Here is a 16,487-nt window from a genome sequence, read left to right as displayed (position 1 = left end):
ACAAATTGAAAACCGGGGGGGTGTGTGGAAATGTGGATTTTCCTGATCAGTTATGTCCCCTATCTTGGACCCCAACGGTTCTATATGCATGTTACAAGTACATGTATGTTCCCTCCAGTTCCAGTTTCTAAGACGCAAACATATGTGTGTCTACCGTCGACATGTTCTCTGTCAGATCCGCCATCAATGGGCTGGATATTCGATTCCTAAGTATGAAAGGCCACCGACTTTATATGGCTAAGTTACTCCATTTTTACAGTTCAGGCAAGTAGGCCCGATTCTGTCCTCAAAGCCTTTCCCTGCTCTCTGTCTCTGACAGCTTCAGTTTGAGCTCGCATCTGTATCCATGAACTTTGTCCTACTCCCTGTGCAGCTAACAATGTCTGCCTCGGCCAGTTTTTCGCCTGCCTGCCAAGAAGTTGTATTTCACCTTCGAATTATCTATTTTGCTCTTCAGCCGATGCATTCCTGTCTAGTGATTTAGGTAAACATTTCCTTTAGCTCACAAGCAAGGACTCAGCCTTTCCGTCCTCCTGCAAGTGATTCATAGCCCTGCTGCCATGGAAAGTTTTCTGCCCCTCGCATCTCATATAGACACTTAGACGCTTGTACACGCACACACAGTTAGTATAGAATAGATTCTGTCCGAGAGTCCTTCCTTGTGGATAACATAGTTCTCCAAACATAGGATGGTAGATATGATTTGGGATTAGGTTGACTTGACCCCCCAGACTTCTCGTCTCCACATGTAGAGCTAAATGTCAAGTCCCCTTCACCCCCTAGTTGCACGTCAATTACACGTCATGCTGCTGCGCGCGCATCTATGCCAAGTATTATCTTATAGATCCACCTATGTCTGATAATGCAAACCAATCATGTTTCTTTTATTCCTTATTACGCCTAGTTTCGATTACGTACCTGTTTTGTCACTCTTCTTATCAAATGTTACGCCTTCTACATTCGTTTCATTGTAATGCACTTATTATAAAAATACATCTCTGTCAATAAATTATTGTACTTCACTTCCTGAACCCTCGTGGTGACGGAACCTGAAGGCCGCGACTCGAGTCGGCCATTTTGAATGGAATAAAGCCCATTTAGAAAACCTCTTATACCACGGATTCTGCCTCTTGTTATTTTGAGCTATTTTACTTTATTTTAGGATTCCGTATGAAATTCAGTCCGGTATTTTATTTACCACAAAATGGCGCCCGAACAGGGACACTTTCTCATCTCACGCGCCGGCGGTGCGTTGCAGGCCCGGTCTCCTGCCACAGCTGGACGGACCATAAACGCGTACCAGCAGGATTTCCTGTAAGCTCCCTCCGGTCAAGCGGGTGCGACTGAGGCTGCGATCAACCCAGACGAGGCGGTGAGAAGTGCGAAGTATCCCGACCAGAGCCTAGCTGAGAGAGCAAGATCCGAGGTATACAGAGGCCCACCAGGTTTTCCGAAATCCCGATGTCCAGAGGGTCCGCTGTCCGCAGTCATCGAGTCCTGTCCATTCTCTGAGGCCTTCCGTTTCAAGGAGCTACTCGGTGAGTACCATCGCCGGGGAGGCGTGTTGACGCGCACATAGGTTGTGCCGGTCAAGACGGATTTGGGTACACAAATCCGGTCTGCACTGTTTAGCAGTGTATATGTACTGTTTAGCAGTATATCAAGTATTCCGAAGAATTCAGTTATTGTCAAGAATTCAGCGTGGTGATTAGTTAGGCAGACTGTCATCATTGTCGATCATTGTTACAATGTTTAATGTTTAATGTTTAAAGTGTTCAAAATATTGTAGTATGAATGACTGTTCATTGTTCACTGTTCATTTATTGTGTTTTTCGTATTAAGAAAATTCAAGAGTAAGTATCAGATCAGTTGTAAATATGCCGCTCTTCTCGAAGTTAAGACAGATTACTACCAGAAAAGGGGTGCTTGAAGAAGCAGTTCCTATTCCTCCTAGGGACACTCCAGGGCATTTTATGTACCATAAACATGGCTTAGATGCCATATTGTTTCTTGACCTATGGGTAGATTATACCAAGGGATTACCGGAAAGTCAAAGGTGGCCCATAGCGGGAACCTGGGATGCAGAGTGCATCATGAAAGTGGAGGAAGAGTTATGGAAAAGAAAGGTCAGACAGTCACAGAAAGACGCTGTTGAGTTATGGCGTAAAGAATCTCATAGACGAACAGAAAAAGCACGTAGACAAGAAGAGAGGAGTAAAGAAAGTTCAAATAAAGTTCAAGAAAATCTATTAATTGAGGAAGGTATCCGAGTGAGATCAGAACAAGTAAATAGACAAAGAAATGCTCTTATGAATGGTATGTATCCCCTACTAGCCGAAGGATTACCTAAGGCTGCTCCAGAGATACCAAAAGACTTGCCACCCCCATTATTTCCAATTAAGGTACATCCAAAGGGGCTTCCCAGAACCGCAGAAGATGTTTTTCTTTCCTCATATCTAGATGACGCAGCTCCCGAGTATGCTAACGCCACACCACATAGACCGTCTGGCGGAGGGGTTCAACGTCAGGATCAGGTATCTGTCCCCGTGCAACAGCAAGTTCCGACACAAGCGTCGGCAAGCACATCTGTTTCCGCATCTGTCTCCGCAGTCGACTCTACAGAGGTATCGACACCCATAGTTGCTGTGTCACGTTCAACGAACCCATTCACACCCGACGCCCCAGATAGGGCCACGGGAGGTGCTAGCAGTACTTTTACACCACCTAGAATAAATAAACTTGTCTTTCAAGAGTCAGCACATTCACGTACACCTAAATTCGTAAGTGAACGTACGCTTAAGGAACTCCTTGTAAATTGTAGATATGACCCGGTGGTTGGTAAAGAGGACGAAATGGTCCTGGCATCATTACGTATCAGGCGAGCCGCAGAGTATTTAGCGAGGTTACCAGGGATGACTACGCATCTAGACAACATATATCATTTTGTTCAAACAGGACGAGATCCAGGATGTATTAACAGAGCTATGGAATTCCAGAAAGTAGAGATACAGGGGGAACTGTTACGTTTCCTCATAAACTGTATGATCAGAAATCAAGATCGTCCGGGGGTAGACCCGAATGCAATGCTTATTCTTACAAGATGGAGTCAGAATATATCAGAAGGGAGACACGATAAGCAAAATTGTATAATAGCCATGTGCCGAAAAATACGTAAAGAAATAGAGCGTATTCATGAAGAAAGATTGGGAACAGACGAGTTTGAGCAAGATGAAGTGTCCGAATCAGGGAATTCCGCAAGACAGTCAGAGACCATAGCCTATGTAGGCAGAGGAAGATCCTGTGAAAATACTAGATGTTTTCCTGATCCAATACATTCTGTATGCCCAAAAAAAACAGCAGAACGTATCCGACGCCTGTAATAAATCTGAAGTCTCCTGAACATTCGTTTCAAGCCGCAGATAAGATACTACGAGAACGAAGGGGTTACCACCTCCTCGATTCCATGGATGAGCAAGAATTAGCCAGATCAGCCGTTCACTGGATTGACAGTCCTGAAAAATACGGTGATGAGACCGTAGCACACACGTTTCTCAATCTCAGTACAGATGAACAACGCTTAGCTGGAATCTATATGATTCAGCAACTCCTCATATTATATAAGTGCCAACATGCTGACCCTGGTCCTTTACCTGATATATTAACGGAACTACTCACAAACAGATGGAGAGGTTCTAGTAATAAGCTAATTAAAGAGATATTAGTGTCACGTAAACAGTATGTCCTTTTTGTAAGTCCGGATTCTCTCTCGCTGCCCCACAGAGAAAGAACGCCGTACTATATGGATAGACAAAATCCTTTACGAGAAGTGCACCCAATAAAAGGCGAAGACAATGAGTTTCACCGTGTATTTGTTTACACACCCATATCAAAAATGGAATTATTAGAAATGAAGAAAGTAGTACCTAGTCATGACAAAGACCCAGCGGGTTTCCACCGAGAAATTAAAGACATGTTACTGATGGGAGAGTACACCTTTCCTGATATTATGACGATATTAAAGGTGCTTTTGCCTGCTGGCATTTATGAAAAACTGAAAGAAAAAGAGTGGGAAGTAGGAGACCAAAAGATAGACTGGACAGCATTAGCAGAGGAAGAAAGGAGCCGAACTGCAGGTTCGGGGCTCGGGGATAAAGTTAAACTGTTACCAGGTTTACTAGTACAGGTACTGCCACGTTTATTAACTACAAAAAAGGAAGATTGGGGTGCAATCACAGCCTGCAAACAAAAGCAAGATGAAGACACAAGCGATTATTATGCTCGATTTGAAAAATGTTTTGGTATAAATAGTGGTATAAAAGCAAGTAGTGACTCATATCCACATCTATTTGTGACAAAATTAGTGGAAAATGCATTGCCCCCAGTGAAGAATAGAATATTGAAATTCGAGAGTACCTGGCAAAGTAACACTCCGTCGCAAATGCTACAAATGTTACAGTATCATCACAATAGAATTAGGGATGAACAAGAACACGAGCATAGACGCATGAAGGATACAAAAATGAAAATGCTAGTTTCTCAGACAGTACCAGCAGATGGTCACAAAAAGGGTGTGACACATTCTGGTGATTCTGCAGTTCCTGTAAAAGGAACCTGCAATTACTGTAAACAACTAGGCCATTATGTACATGATTGTCCAGTCCTGAAACGTAATATAGCTACGGGTATTGCAAAAGAGAGACCACGATTAGTTAGACAAGATCAGAATGAACAAGGAGCTATGCAGCATGGACAGTCCATGCCAGTTCAGCAACAGTCCATGCCAGCCTCACAGCAACCCATACAGTTTGTGCCAGCTGCACCACCGTTGCCTGCTCCTGCCACACAAACAACAACACGACAAATGTATCAGACTGCACAGTATGAATACCCTGAATATCAGCATTACGCATGAACCAGCCTAGAGAGGGAAGTTGACTTACCGCTTATCGAGATTCCTGTAGATCAAGAAGGACCTTATGTACATAGTGAATTATTAGGTCAAGATAGAAAATTCTTACTCGATACAGGGGCAAGTCGAACAACTATAAAACGTAGTGAAGTTCCAGGGGCACCCCTCTCAGGCTCTCAAAATGTTTCCCTTGGTTTTTCGGGAAAACCTATTGTTAATGAAGTATCACAGCCTCTACCACTTACGATAGGACCTTTGACACGAACTACAGATTTATTGCTTACTAAATCATGCCCAGAAAATCTGTTAGGAATTAAAACTCTGAAAGCACTAGGAGCCATAATATGTTGTTCTCCGGAAGGAGTAAGGTTGTTTTTGCGGGATTTTAAAGGTCACTATGTGTCTAGAGACATGGATCCCCGACTACAGACTTTACCAGTACATCTATGGGCACAAGGCCCTACGGATGTTGGCTGCATGAACATTACACCCTATCGAGTTACATTGAAAGCAGGAGTGGTACTACCACGAATGCGACAATACAAGTTACCGCATGATGCTGTAGTGGCTTTGCTGAAAATCATTGATGAGCTGATTGCCCAGGGAGTAGTTATAGAAACAGACTCCAATATATGTAATTCACCGATAATTCCGATTCTTAAACGAACTGACCCTACTGCCCCACCAGTATACCGATTGGTTATTGATTTGCGTGAACTAAACAAGTGTATTGTACCACAATTCCCTGTGGTCCCTGATATATCATCATTGTTGACAGCAATTGATTCCGAAGCAACATTTTTTACTGTAATTGATCTCAAGAATGCTTTTTTCAGCGTCCCAATAGATCCGGAAAGCCAATACTTGTTCGGATTCAGTTTAAATGGGCGCAGCTTTAAATTCTCACGCGCTCCCCAAGGATTTACAGAAAGCCCCAGCATCTACAGCCAAGCACTGAAACGAGAACTTGACAGTATCCACATGCCAGTCAATACTGCACTGCTTCAATATGTCGATGATCTGCTGATCACCGCAAGAAGCGAGCCAGAATGTGAAAAGGCTTCTCTGACAGTTTTACATTTCCTAGCCGACAAGGGGCACAAGGTGTCCCCTTCTAAGCTGCAATTCTGTGTTCAGCGAGTTATTTATCTTGGTCACTCGCTGTCCAAGGAGGGAAGGCAGCTTACACCAGATCGCATCCAGTTAATTGCTAACATGTCAATACCCCAGACACAGAAGGAGGTGCGGGCTTTCATAGGCCTCACTTCATATTGTAGGCAGTGGATCCCTCAGTACGCATTTCTAGCAAAACCACTCATTCAGTTAACCACACAGGAGGCAGCCACATCGACTGTTCTCCCTTGGACTCAGGAACATACACAAGCTTTTGAAAGCCTAAAGGAAGCTTTATGTCAAGCACCTGTTTTAGCAACACCATGTTATAGCAAACATTTTACACTTTTTGTTACAGAACGCGAAGGTACTGCCTTGTCAGTACTCACTCAGGATCAAGCAGGATCACGCAAGCCATGTGCTTATTTTTCCAGTACATTAGATCCCGTAGCTCAGGCTTTGCCTGCATGCCTGAAATCAGTGGCAGCGACAGCTTTAGCAATCAGACAAAGCGATGCCATAGTATTAGGACACCCATTGACAGTACAAGTACCACATGCAGTAGAGGTTCTTGTGAACCGAACACAAACACAACACTTGACCATAGCAAGACTTACCGGTTATGAACTGACATTGTTTCAACCACACATAGAGATCCGACGGTGTAATACATTGAATCCTGCTACACTATTACCTGTAATTGGAACAGACCCACTAGCTCATGATTGTGTTGAAATCATTGAAATAAAGACGAAACCTAGACAAGACTTGACAGACGTTCCATTGTTAGATCCAGACCTGACGTTGTATGTAGACGGATCGTGCATGAGAGCAAGTACAGGAGACTTAGTGGCCGCGTATGCAGTCACAACAGACACTGAAGTTATTGAAACAAATTGTATAGATACTTTGTCAGCCCAAGCAGCAGAACTTATTGCTCTAACACAAGCCTGTATTCAAGCCACAAATAAGAAAGTTAATGTATACACTGACTCACGTTATGCATTCGGAGTTGTACACGACTTCGGCGTGCTGTGGCGAGAGAGAGGTTATTTAACCTCCCATGGTGCCCACATTCAGCACGGACCCCTCATTCATGCTTTGTTAGACGCAATACATCTACCCACTGCTATATCGATTATGAAATGTAAAGCACACACGAAGGTTACTGATACCATTTCTCAAGGCAATGATTTAGCTGACAAAACAGCTAAACAGACTGCTCAGAATCGCACATTAGACATGACAAAGCCAATAGTTCAGACACCAACACAGTGTATGACAATTAAGGACCCCGCACTTGACGTAATTGACATACAGACACATGCCACAGCAGAAGAAATAAAGAAGTGGACTGAACTAGGAGGGATCCAGACAGATCAAGGATGGATGACGAAGGAGAAATCTGTATGGTTTCTCCCTGATTCCATGGTTCAAGCCATTATAGCTACAGTTCACAGTCCAGCACATTTAGGAGAGAAGGCTATGCTAGACAGCATTCAGCACATTTGGTTCAAATAAACATTTACGAGCAGCAGCTAAACAAAAAGTTCGTACCTGTATGATATGTTGTCAGTTTAATCCAGGAAAGAGTGTTCCCGTAGAGCAGGGTGGATTTCAGCCTCCTGACCATCCTTTTGAAGTCCTCCAGATGGATTATATTCAGATGGAACGTTGTCGAGGATTCAAATATGTTCTCGTAGTTGTCTGCGCTCTCTCCCGTTGGACAGAGGCGTATCCCGTATCAGATTACACTGCCCCGACTACTGCCAAGCAGCTAATTAGAGAATTCTTCCCACGGTGCGGTTTACCACGTGTTGTATATTCAGATAACGGTCAGCCTTTCTCATCCGAATTAATGAAACATGTCTCACTCTTGTTGGGATATCAGTGGAAATTCCACTGTGTCCGACACCCCGAGGCAGCAGGTCTCGTGGAACGACATAATCAACTTTTAAAAATCAGATTGTCTAAAATATGTCAGGAAAAGGGTGTGGACTGGATAGTAGCCTTACCAGTTGCGCTATTTTACATGAGGATGGTAGCACACTCTCGAACAGGGCTATCGCCTTATGAGGTGATCTTTGGTAGGCCACCGAATATGTGGGGGACGCCTATACCCCGTAAAATAACTGATGTTGACTGTAATATGCTGACAGATTACCTGGCTTCCTTGATGTCTGCACTACAATCTTGTCGTTCACAGGTAGTCGCAGCTTTTCCTGACAACACCGAGGTGAAACCTCATGACGTAATTCCCGGCGATTATGTTCTCGTCAGGAATTTTGATCGGAAAACCCAACTGGAGCCAAGGTGGAGGCTTCCTAAGTTGGTCCTGCTGACGACCAGAACAGCTGTGAAGATCGAAGGGAGGAAAGGCTGGGTGCATTCCAGCCATATAAAAAAATTTCATGGACTTCCTCCTGACACAAACAGTACTCCCCGTGTGTCTTCCCCCATTGACTCAAAGCTACCTTTGGCTGAGGCCAGTAGCACCGAACTCTATAAACAGAAACTCAGGTCCAGATCTAAACTGTCGGACGATTTGATTGTTTAAGTCCTCTCCAAGGTGAAGCGGTTGAATCTGTCCCGACATGTATCCCTTAGGTCTGAATAATGTAGAGTCCAGAATCATAATGAAACGACATGCTTATTGTAAATCACTGCGTAGCCACTGTATTGTGACTTTATTAATTTTGTTTTTCTTGAGTTTTTTAATAGTTACTGCAAGTATATTGTTGCATATGTATTATCCTGTTTCTAAACGTGCTTTCAATATAACTGGAGAACATTCTTTTAGAGACCTACCGCCACATGAGTTGTCCTATAGACTTGCGCTGCGCAATAACACATTCATTAGTATGTTACATCATTTCCATCAGACTAGTAATGCCACCAATTGTTGGGTGTGTGGCCGACTCCCTCCCTATCAGAATACCAAAGGAGTTCTGCCTTTCTTTCCACATCCGTTCACACACAATGGCTCCTGTGGAGCATGGTTTAGTTTATTAAATTCCATAGACCCAGACACAGCAGTTTATCAACAACACTGGATATGGGGAAATCTGAATATAGTTTTATTCAAAGTCTGTCACCCCAATAAGGAGGGTCACCCCAGTAGAACAGGAACTGATTTAGAAAATGAAGTGTATAAATTAGGTAATTTTACGCCTAATCTTATGATTTTGAATGTCAAATCCGAAGTTGAACTAATTCTGCCCACTATGTCAGTATTTCCAGTTAAGGGTGAATTATGTGTGAGAAAAGTTGGTTCCATACATATGGGCCATAGCCAATGCGTTACTATAGTAGAATATAGTGATCAAGGTAAATCTTCATTTAGAGCTTCTCGCCATTCTTACTTCATATGTGGCCAGACGGCATATATGCGTCTGCCTCTAGATTGGGATGGTACCTGTTACATAGCATTCCTTTTGCCACCTGTTTTCCTAGCTCCCCCTGATTATTATCGAAATGTTCATTTAGTACACAATAGAGAGCGAAGAGATCTCCCAGTTGTCGATTATACTGAGACAGCATGGGACAAATATGTAGATTTCAATAAAGGTATCTTTCCCTATATAGGTACTATATCAAATAGTAAGCTGATACGCAGACTCACCAAGACTCTTGAAGCTGTAGTAAACGAGACTATAGCCGCCCTAGGCAATCTGACAGAGGAACAATCAGTGATGAGAATTGTTGTTCTCCAGAATCGTCTTGTCCTTGACGTCATCCTGGTCGATAGGGGCGGAGCTTGCAGGGTCATCGGATCCAGCTGCTGCATATTCATACCAAAAAATTCGCCATCTGTATATAAAGCTATAACACGCCTTCATAAGATTGTAAGCCAGATACACGAGAATCCAGGCACTTGGACGTGGTCCGGGTGGTTTTGGAGTGTGATATCAGCCTGGGGATGGAGAGTTCTATCCTTCCTAGGTATTGGCCTTCTCATACTATTCAGTTGCTGTCTATGTCTACAATGTGGACCAGCGATTTGTGGTCTGTGTGCCACATCGTGTATTCCACCACCAAGGTCTCGTTCAGAATGCCGGAAGAAGAAGGAAGAAGAAATGATGCTCCATGAGCAAATCGATGGAATGATGAAGATTGATGTCTCTTGAAGGGCAAGAAGGGGACAAGGAGGGAATGTGGAAATGTGGATTTTCCTGATCAGTTATGTCCCCTATCTTGGACCCCAACGGTTCTATATGCATGTTACAAGTACATGTATGTTCCCTCCAGTTCCAGTTTCTAAGACGCAAACATATGTGTGTCTACCGTCGACATGTTCTCTGTCAGATCCGCCATCAATGGGCTGGATATTCGATTCCTAAGTATGAAAGGCCACCGACTTTATATGGCTAAGTTACTCCATTTTTACAGTTCAGGCAAGTAGGCCCGATTCTGTCCTCAAAGCCTTTCCCTGCTCTCTGTCTCTGACAGCTTCAGTTTGAGCTCGCATCTGTATCCATGAACTTTGTCCTACTCCCTGTGCAGCTAACAATGTCTGCCTCGGCCAGTTTTTCGCCTGCCTGCCAAGAAGTTGTATTTCACCTTCGAATTATCTATTTTGCTCTTCAGCCGATGCATTCCTGTCTAGTGATTTAGGTAAACATTTCCTTTAGCTCACAAGCAAGGACTCAGCCTTTCCGTCCTCCTGCAAGTGATTCATAGCCCTGCTGCCATGGAAAGTTTTCTGCCCCTCGCATCTCATATAGACACTTAGACGCTTGTACACGCACACACAGTTAGTATAGAATAGATTCTGTCCGAGAGTCCTTCCTTGTGGATAACATAGTTCTCCAAACATAGGATGGTAGATATGATTTGGGATTAGGTTGACTTGACCCCCCAGACTTCTCGTCTCCACATGTAGAGCTAAATGTCAAGTCCCCTTCACCCCCTAGTTGCACGTCAATTACACGTCATGCTGCTGCGCGCGCATCTATGCCAAGTATTATCTTATAGATCCACCTATGTCTGATAATGCAAACCAATCATGTTTCTTTTATTCCTTATTACGCCTAGTTTCGATTACGTACCTGTTTTGTCACTCTTCTTATCAAATGTTACGCCTTCTACATTCGTTTCATTGTAATGCACTTATTATAAAAATACATCTCTGTCAATAAATTATTGTACTTCACTTCCTGAACCCTCGTGGTGACGGAACCTGAAGGCCGCGACTCGAGTCGGCCATTTTGAATGGAATAAAGCCCATTTAGAAAACCTCTTATACCACGGATTCTGCCTCTTGTTATTTTGAGCTATTTTACTTTATTTTAGGATTCCGTATGAAATTCAGTCCGGTATTTTATTTACCACAGGTGGCAAACATCCAATAGCTTAAACTGTGTTTCCTACTAGGTTTAAGAATTTGCTACATCCAAGCAGACTAAAAACTATATTGACAACAACATCCGACATAATTTAGAACTCACTGTGAGTTTCTGTCCTGTTGAAAGTTGAAAAGCTGAAAACCTTTGTTTGCCTGAAATGTTGTCTAAGTTTGTTAGACATAGGTTGGAGGCTACACCGTCACCATGAGCAAATATATTTAAATCACGCTTTAAGACTCAGTGCACATTACATACCTTATCATTAGAATTCAACAAATTGCCCGTTCTTTTTATATTCTCTTTCTACTGTATTTAAAATGTACAGATTTGTTTCTAAAGTCAAAGATAACCCCTTCATGTGGTCTAACCAACTGGTTTTTGATCTCAATCCTTAGAATAAAAATAAAAAAGGACACTTCTTTTACTGCCGTTCCTCAAAGCTTTGCAACGAGTGTCCTCTTAATGTAAGATCTGGAATCAATTACCTGCTTAACCAATTACCTGCTTTTTAGGAAACATAATTGTAGTTTCTGTGCTGTCATCTATCCCCTCTCTTTAAGCGCCAGAACGCCCTGTTAGGGACTTTTTTGCACTATATAAATATTGAATTCATTCATTCATGAACGTAATGGCTCGGAATAAGCTATCATCACTCTAAGAAACCCATATTAAAAAATGGATTGCTTGGTATTTGTCTCCTCATTAAACCAGTGTAGTTCACCAAGCAGAAAATGTAGTCTTATTGAGCAAAAACACGCGATTGAGCAGATTTTCCAGGAAATAATGAGAAGGCAACTGAAAATAAGATAGCTAATGCAACATTAAACAAATTAACAAAACAGAACAACTGTACTCACTATACTATGATTTGATAGGTTTTAATATTTTCCTTTTATAATTCTAGTTTACATATACGATCACATGGCAAGCACCATATAATTGGCTATTCAAACCATTTTCTAAAGCTGCATATAACCGGTTTCATTATAGTTCGCGGCTGTAAGATACAGTACTTTACATTTGGTAAACCTTTGTTTGCCAGCTTCGAAATTGTGCAAAAATAATTTTGTGCAAAAATTCAAAGAACAATGTAATAAACATACTAAAGAAAATGAGAGAGCTATAAGAACGCTTCCTAGTATCTAATTTGCATGACCTCACCAAATAGGTCTTTAATTTACCTGGAAACATCTTGCTCTCACATAATTTTTAACTTTACTAAAAACAGAAAAAAGGTATATATCACTTTTCAGGGACTGTGTCAGATTATGCACACATGCCTACCTGTTTAATAGTAAAATCATTAATAAGATGATGGTTGTGTTCATTCAAACTGCAGTGCAGGGTGACACAGTCACTATGGAATAGGAGGTCCTGCAAAGTGTTCACCCGCTGAAGACCCAGGGCTCGCTCGACGCCGTCCGACAGGTATGGGTCGTAGAATATTACACTAAAACCAAAGGCCTTTGCTCGCAATGCCACTGCTTGTCCAACTCGTCCTATGAAACACAAACGGAGAAGAAGTAAACAATATACCAGCGACACCAACAACTACTTTCATTTAATCTTTATAATTGCTGACATATCTTTCAGCCAGCTGGTTTACACACTTGGATCTATAGAGCCATCGATTCAAATACTTCTATCCCTCTTTAGATTACATATACACAAAACATTGACATTGCATGGGTGTCAACATGACTTCTGCAGCTGTAACAGCTGTGCTTTGGCCGGCTTTGAGTTAAAACGTGTTTTGGATGGTCTACATGTCATGCAACTTCTTAAAACACACGACGAGGGAATGTTTAGCGAGACGCTCACATGGTACATACGGATGCCTGCCATTTTCATTCCACTTAAAACGAGACCTATTGCAGTAACCTGAATAGGCCAGGAAGATGGCAGGGCGTTTTCAATTTGAAATACAGCACTGAACATAATTTTTGAGGTCAAATACCAAATATGGAAAGCAAACGTACCAAAAACAGGGATTGTAAGACCGGACACTCACAGAAAGGGTAATACAGAGTTCTAAGAATGTAGAGGGTGCAGAGCTAGTCTATTATGTGTCCACTTCTGGGGCCACTTCATAGCCAGTAGGACCTAATGGGGAATCACTAAAAGGGAAATACGTGGACTAACTAAAGGCACATCCCAATATCAGTCATGCTGAGCAAAAGGCAGATTAAAACTATGTGGACTCACAATGGCATAGCAGCGTTGCCATGAGCCCTAATGAAGGCAAGAACAATGGGTCCCATGCAGCATGATAATTGCCAGAGGTCTGCAGTCTTGAGGAGATGGATGGGGCAGAAACAGAGGCACGTGTGGGTGTGGAAGCCTGCGGAAGAAAGGCAGTGACCACAAATCTTTAGCAGAGCATGGCCATCCCTCGCTAGTGAGGACTACTTTACAAGCCTGGTTCCACTGCATCAATGGTACCTAGCCCTGCAAGGACAAAGTAGAGGCGTGAAATGAGACACGAGTTCTGCTGTTAATTTGGAGTCCGTCTGGGAGAAATTGAGTTATCTCTGCAAAGGAGTAGTCTAAGAAGATTAGGAGAATGTAGAGAGCCATAATCAGAAAAGGTGCATGTTGGGAGTCAGCTGAAGAGGCAGCCAATAGGGATGAATCACCTTGAGTGAGCAGGGACTATGCAAACTAAAGGCTTTAGCCCACTGCTGTAAAAAGATCCGAGCGGACCTACTGCAATCCTCCAGTGGGCATTAACTCCAGATAGGTAATGGTCTTTGTTGTGCAGGTAATAACAATCTCGCTGTGGGACACAATGACATTAGGAGGTGGCTACCACTGACCAGTTATGTCGTCACATGCAGATGTGCACAACCTGCTAACATTGGTCAAAGATCACTGTTGCGCTGTTTGAACAGTAAACAACGTCCCCACTTTGCACTCCGGAGGGTTGAATAACCCTTAAAAAAAAAAAATTCAAAACGTTCAAAAAAACATTGACATTTCTTTTGAAAACTTTTTATTAGATTGATGCCGTAGTGTTACGTTACACTTGAGGTTTAATCATCAATAACTCCTCATCGTGAGGAGATTTCTCAATACAGCATTTCTCATAAGAAGATTCTTGATTCACTTAATATTCATAAAAAACGTTGAAGGGTTATTCAACCCTCCGAAGTACAAAGTGGGGACGTTGCTTCCAGTTCAAACAGCGCAACTGTGATCTTTATGAATACGCCCTCAGCTCAGAGGGAGATACCTACCTGCACTCTACCCGAGTATTAATAGTGTAATTTTGAATACTATTTGGGAACTTTAGTGTGCCACAAAGCAATTGAAACATTGGTTAAAGGCCACCACTGTCATCATCTAGGCAAATAACCAAGGGTTCAAGTTCAAGTAGGAGCAACTTTGAATGTGGGAATATAAGGACTGTGGGCCTCTCTGCTAGGTAAAAGAAAACATCCATTTGGTTGTGCAGAGACTGAAACCCATCTGGATTGCCGATAGAGCCCGAATGATTGCCTAGGAAAGAAAAAGATGAAAAATGTGGAGATCTAGGAAAATTTAGATCGCAAAAATCGGGTGCTTCAAAATTCGCTAAGAAACTGGAGTGAATGCTGAAGTTATGCTTCCTGTGGAACAGTCCTGATGACCAGCAGTGCAAACCTTTCCACCAGGAATGTTTGTGAGGCTGTTTAGAGATAGAAAAGGGAGGAAATGAGGAGGTGGCACTACGAGCCACAACCTATGACACACCAGCAAAAGGGTCTCATGGGAATGAAAAACTGAATCCTAGGCATGGTGATCCAGATAAACCCTTCTCCTGAAAAGGACAGATTACTTGATGGTCTCCAGGAGAGAGTTAGATATGATTTTTTTGCTTGGTAGAGGAAAAGGTGTAGTTCATTGACAACTGCTTTTTTTCTCTCTTATAACTCAGATAGCAAAACTGTCTTTAAAAGAAGAAGTCAAGCAAGAGGACTTCACTTCCAATCACCCATGAGCACAGGAAATAACATCACTGAATCTCCCATCATCCACCTACACAGGAAGTGACATCACTGACTTCCCATCATTCATCCGGACAGGAATTGACATTACTGGTTTCCCTGCCAAAACTGTCTTTCAAGGAAGCCAAGCAAGAGGACCTCATTTCCTATCACCCATCAGCACAGGAAATGGCATTGCGGCACCCTGCACTCCTCCCCTCTCCCAGCACCTACTTAATAGCAGCTGCAACACGGGCGCGAAGCAGTCGCATCAAAGGCTTACTAAAAGCAAGCCAATCTATGTCTGTCCATAGCTGGACCGCGCCCAGCGCTAGGAACCCGGGTCCGATCACCGTCCAGCGATACTCCGCAGCACTCCTTAAGTCACTAGACCACGGATGCCTTTCCCCCTCAACTGCTGCTGTCCGAAGCCTCACACCACAGTAAAGGCTTTCACCTGCACCCACTGCCAGTTGTCCAGCAACCACCCACTCACACCTCCCATGCAAATACTAACAACGCCCTCAACACACTTCCCAACACACATGCCACACAACCACCAACAAAGCCTAAACCCCATGCCACAGCAAACCTGCACGTCAACACCCACTTGCATACATGCTTCTCAACACACGTTCACTCAGCAAACATGCAACGAAATATGGGACCTGCTGAGTGGCGATGCACCTGACATTCTCATTATCACAGAGACCTGGCTCAACCACTCATCGGCTCCAGACATCGCCATGGCAATCTCAGCGGGCTACAAGATCGCTCAACAGGAATGCCTTCTCAAATCAGGAGGAGGACTTGCTATCATCTACAAGGAATCCAATAAATAAACAACATCCACAGAGAATACTACCCCATTTGTTGAACACTTGCACTTTAAGCTGCAAATCTCAGAAAACTTCACTCTGAACCGAATCCTCGCCTACCGACCACATGGACCACGAGCCACCTTTAACAACCTCATCATTAACTCCGCTCTATATTGACTCTAAAGTCTACATTCTCCTAAGTCACCTCAACTTTCACCTGGTTGAACTAAACGGCCCGCTCTACAGCACTCTTCGAAAGTTTGAGCAACATCAGACTCACCCAGCTCGCCCAAGAATCAACACACACACACAGGACCCCATCTTCACCTCAAGT

General features: G+C 43.1%; 1 protein-coding gene across 11 annotated transcripts in view; it reads right to left on the bottom strand.

Moving 5' to 3' along the window:
- CTBP1 (C-terminal binding protein 1) overlaps positions 1–16,487 on the bottom strand; it is a 2,306,313-nt gene that overhangs the window by 109,338 nt on the left and 2,180,488 nt on the right. For all 11 annotated transcript variants that reach the window (XM_085642592.1, XM_085642594.1, XM_085642593.1 and 8 more), the window contains one exon: positions 12,652–12,866. In XM_085642592.1, coding sequence (XP_085498718.1) covers positions 12,652–12,866 — 215 coding nt within the window. The remainder of the gene's footprint in view (positions 1–12,651; positions 12,867–16,487) is intronic.

Source organism: Triturus cristatus, chromosome 2_2 (assembly GCF_964204655.1).
Source record: "Triturus cristatus chromosome 2_2, aTriCri1.1, whole genome shotgun sequence".
Lineage (NCBI taxonomy): Eukaryota > Metazoa > Chordata > Amphibia > Caudata > Salamandridae > Triturus > Triturus cristatus.
Note: the sequence above shows the minus strand (reverse complement) of the source record. Positions and strands in the feature narration are given on the sequence as shown.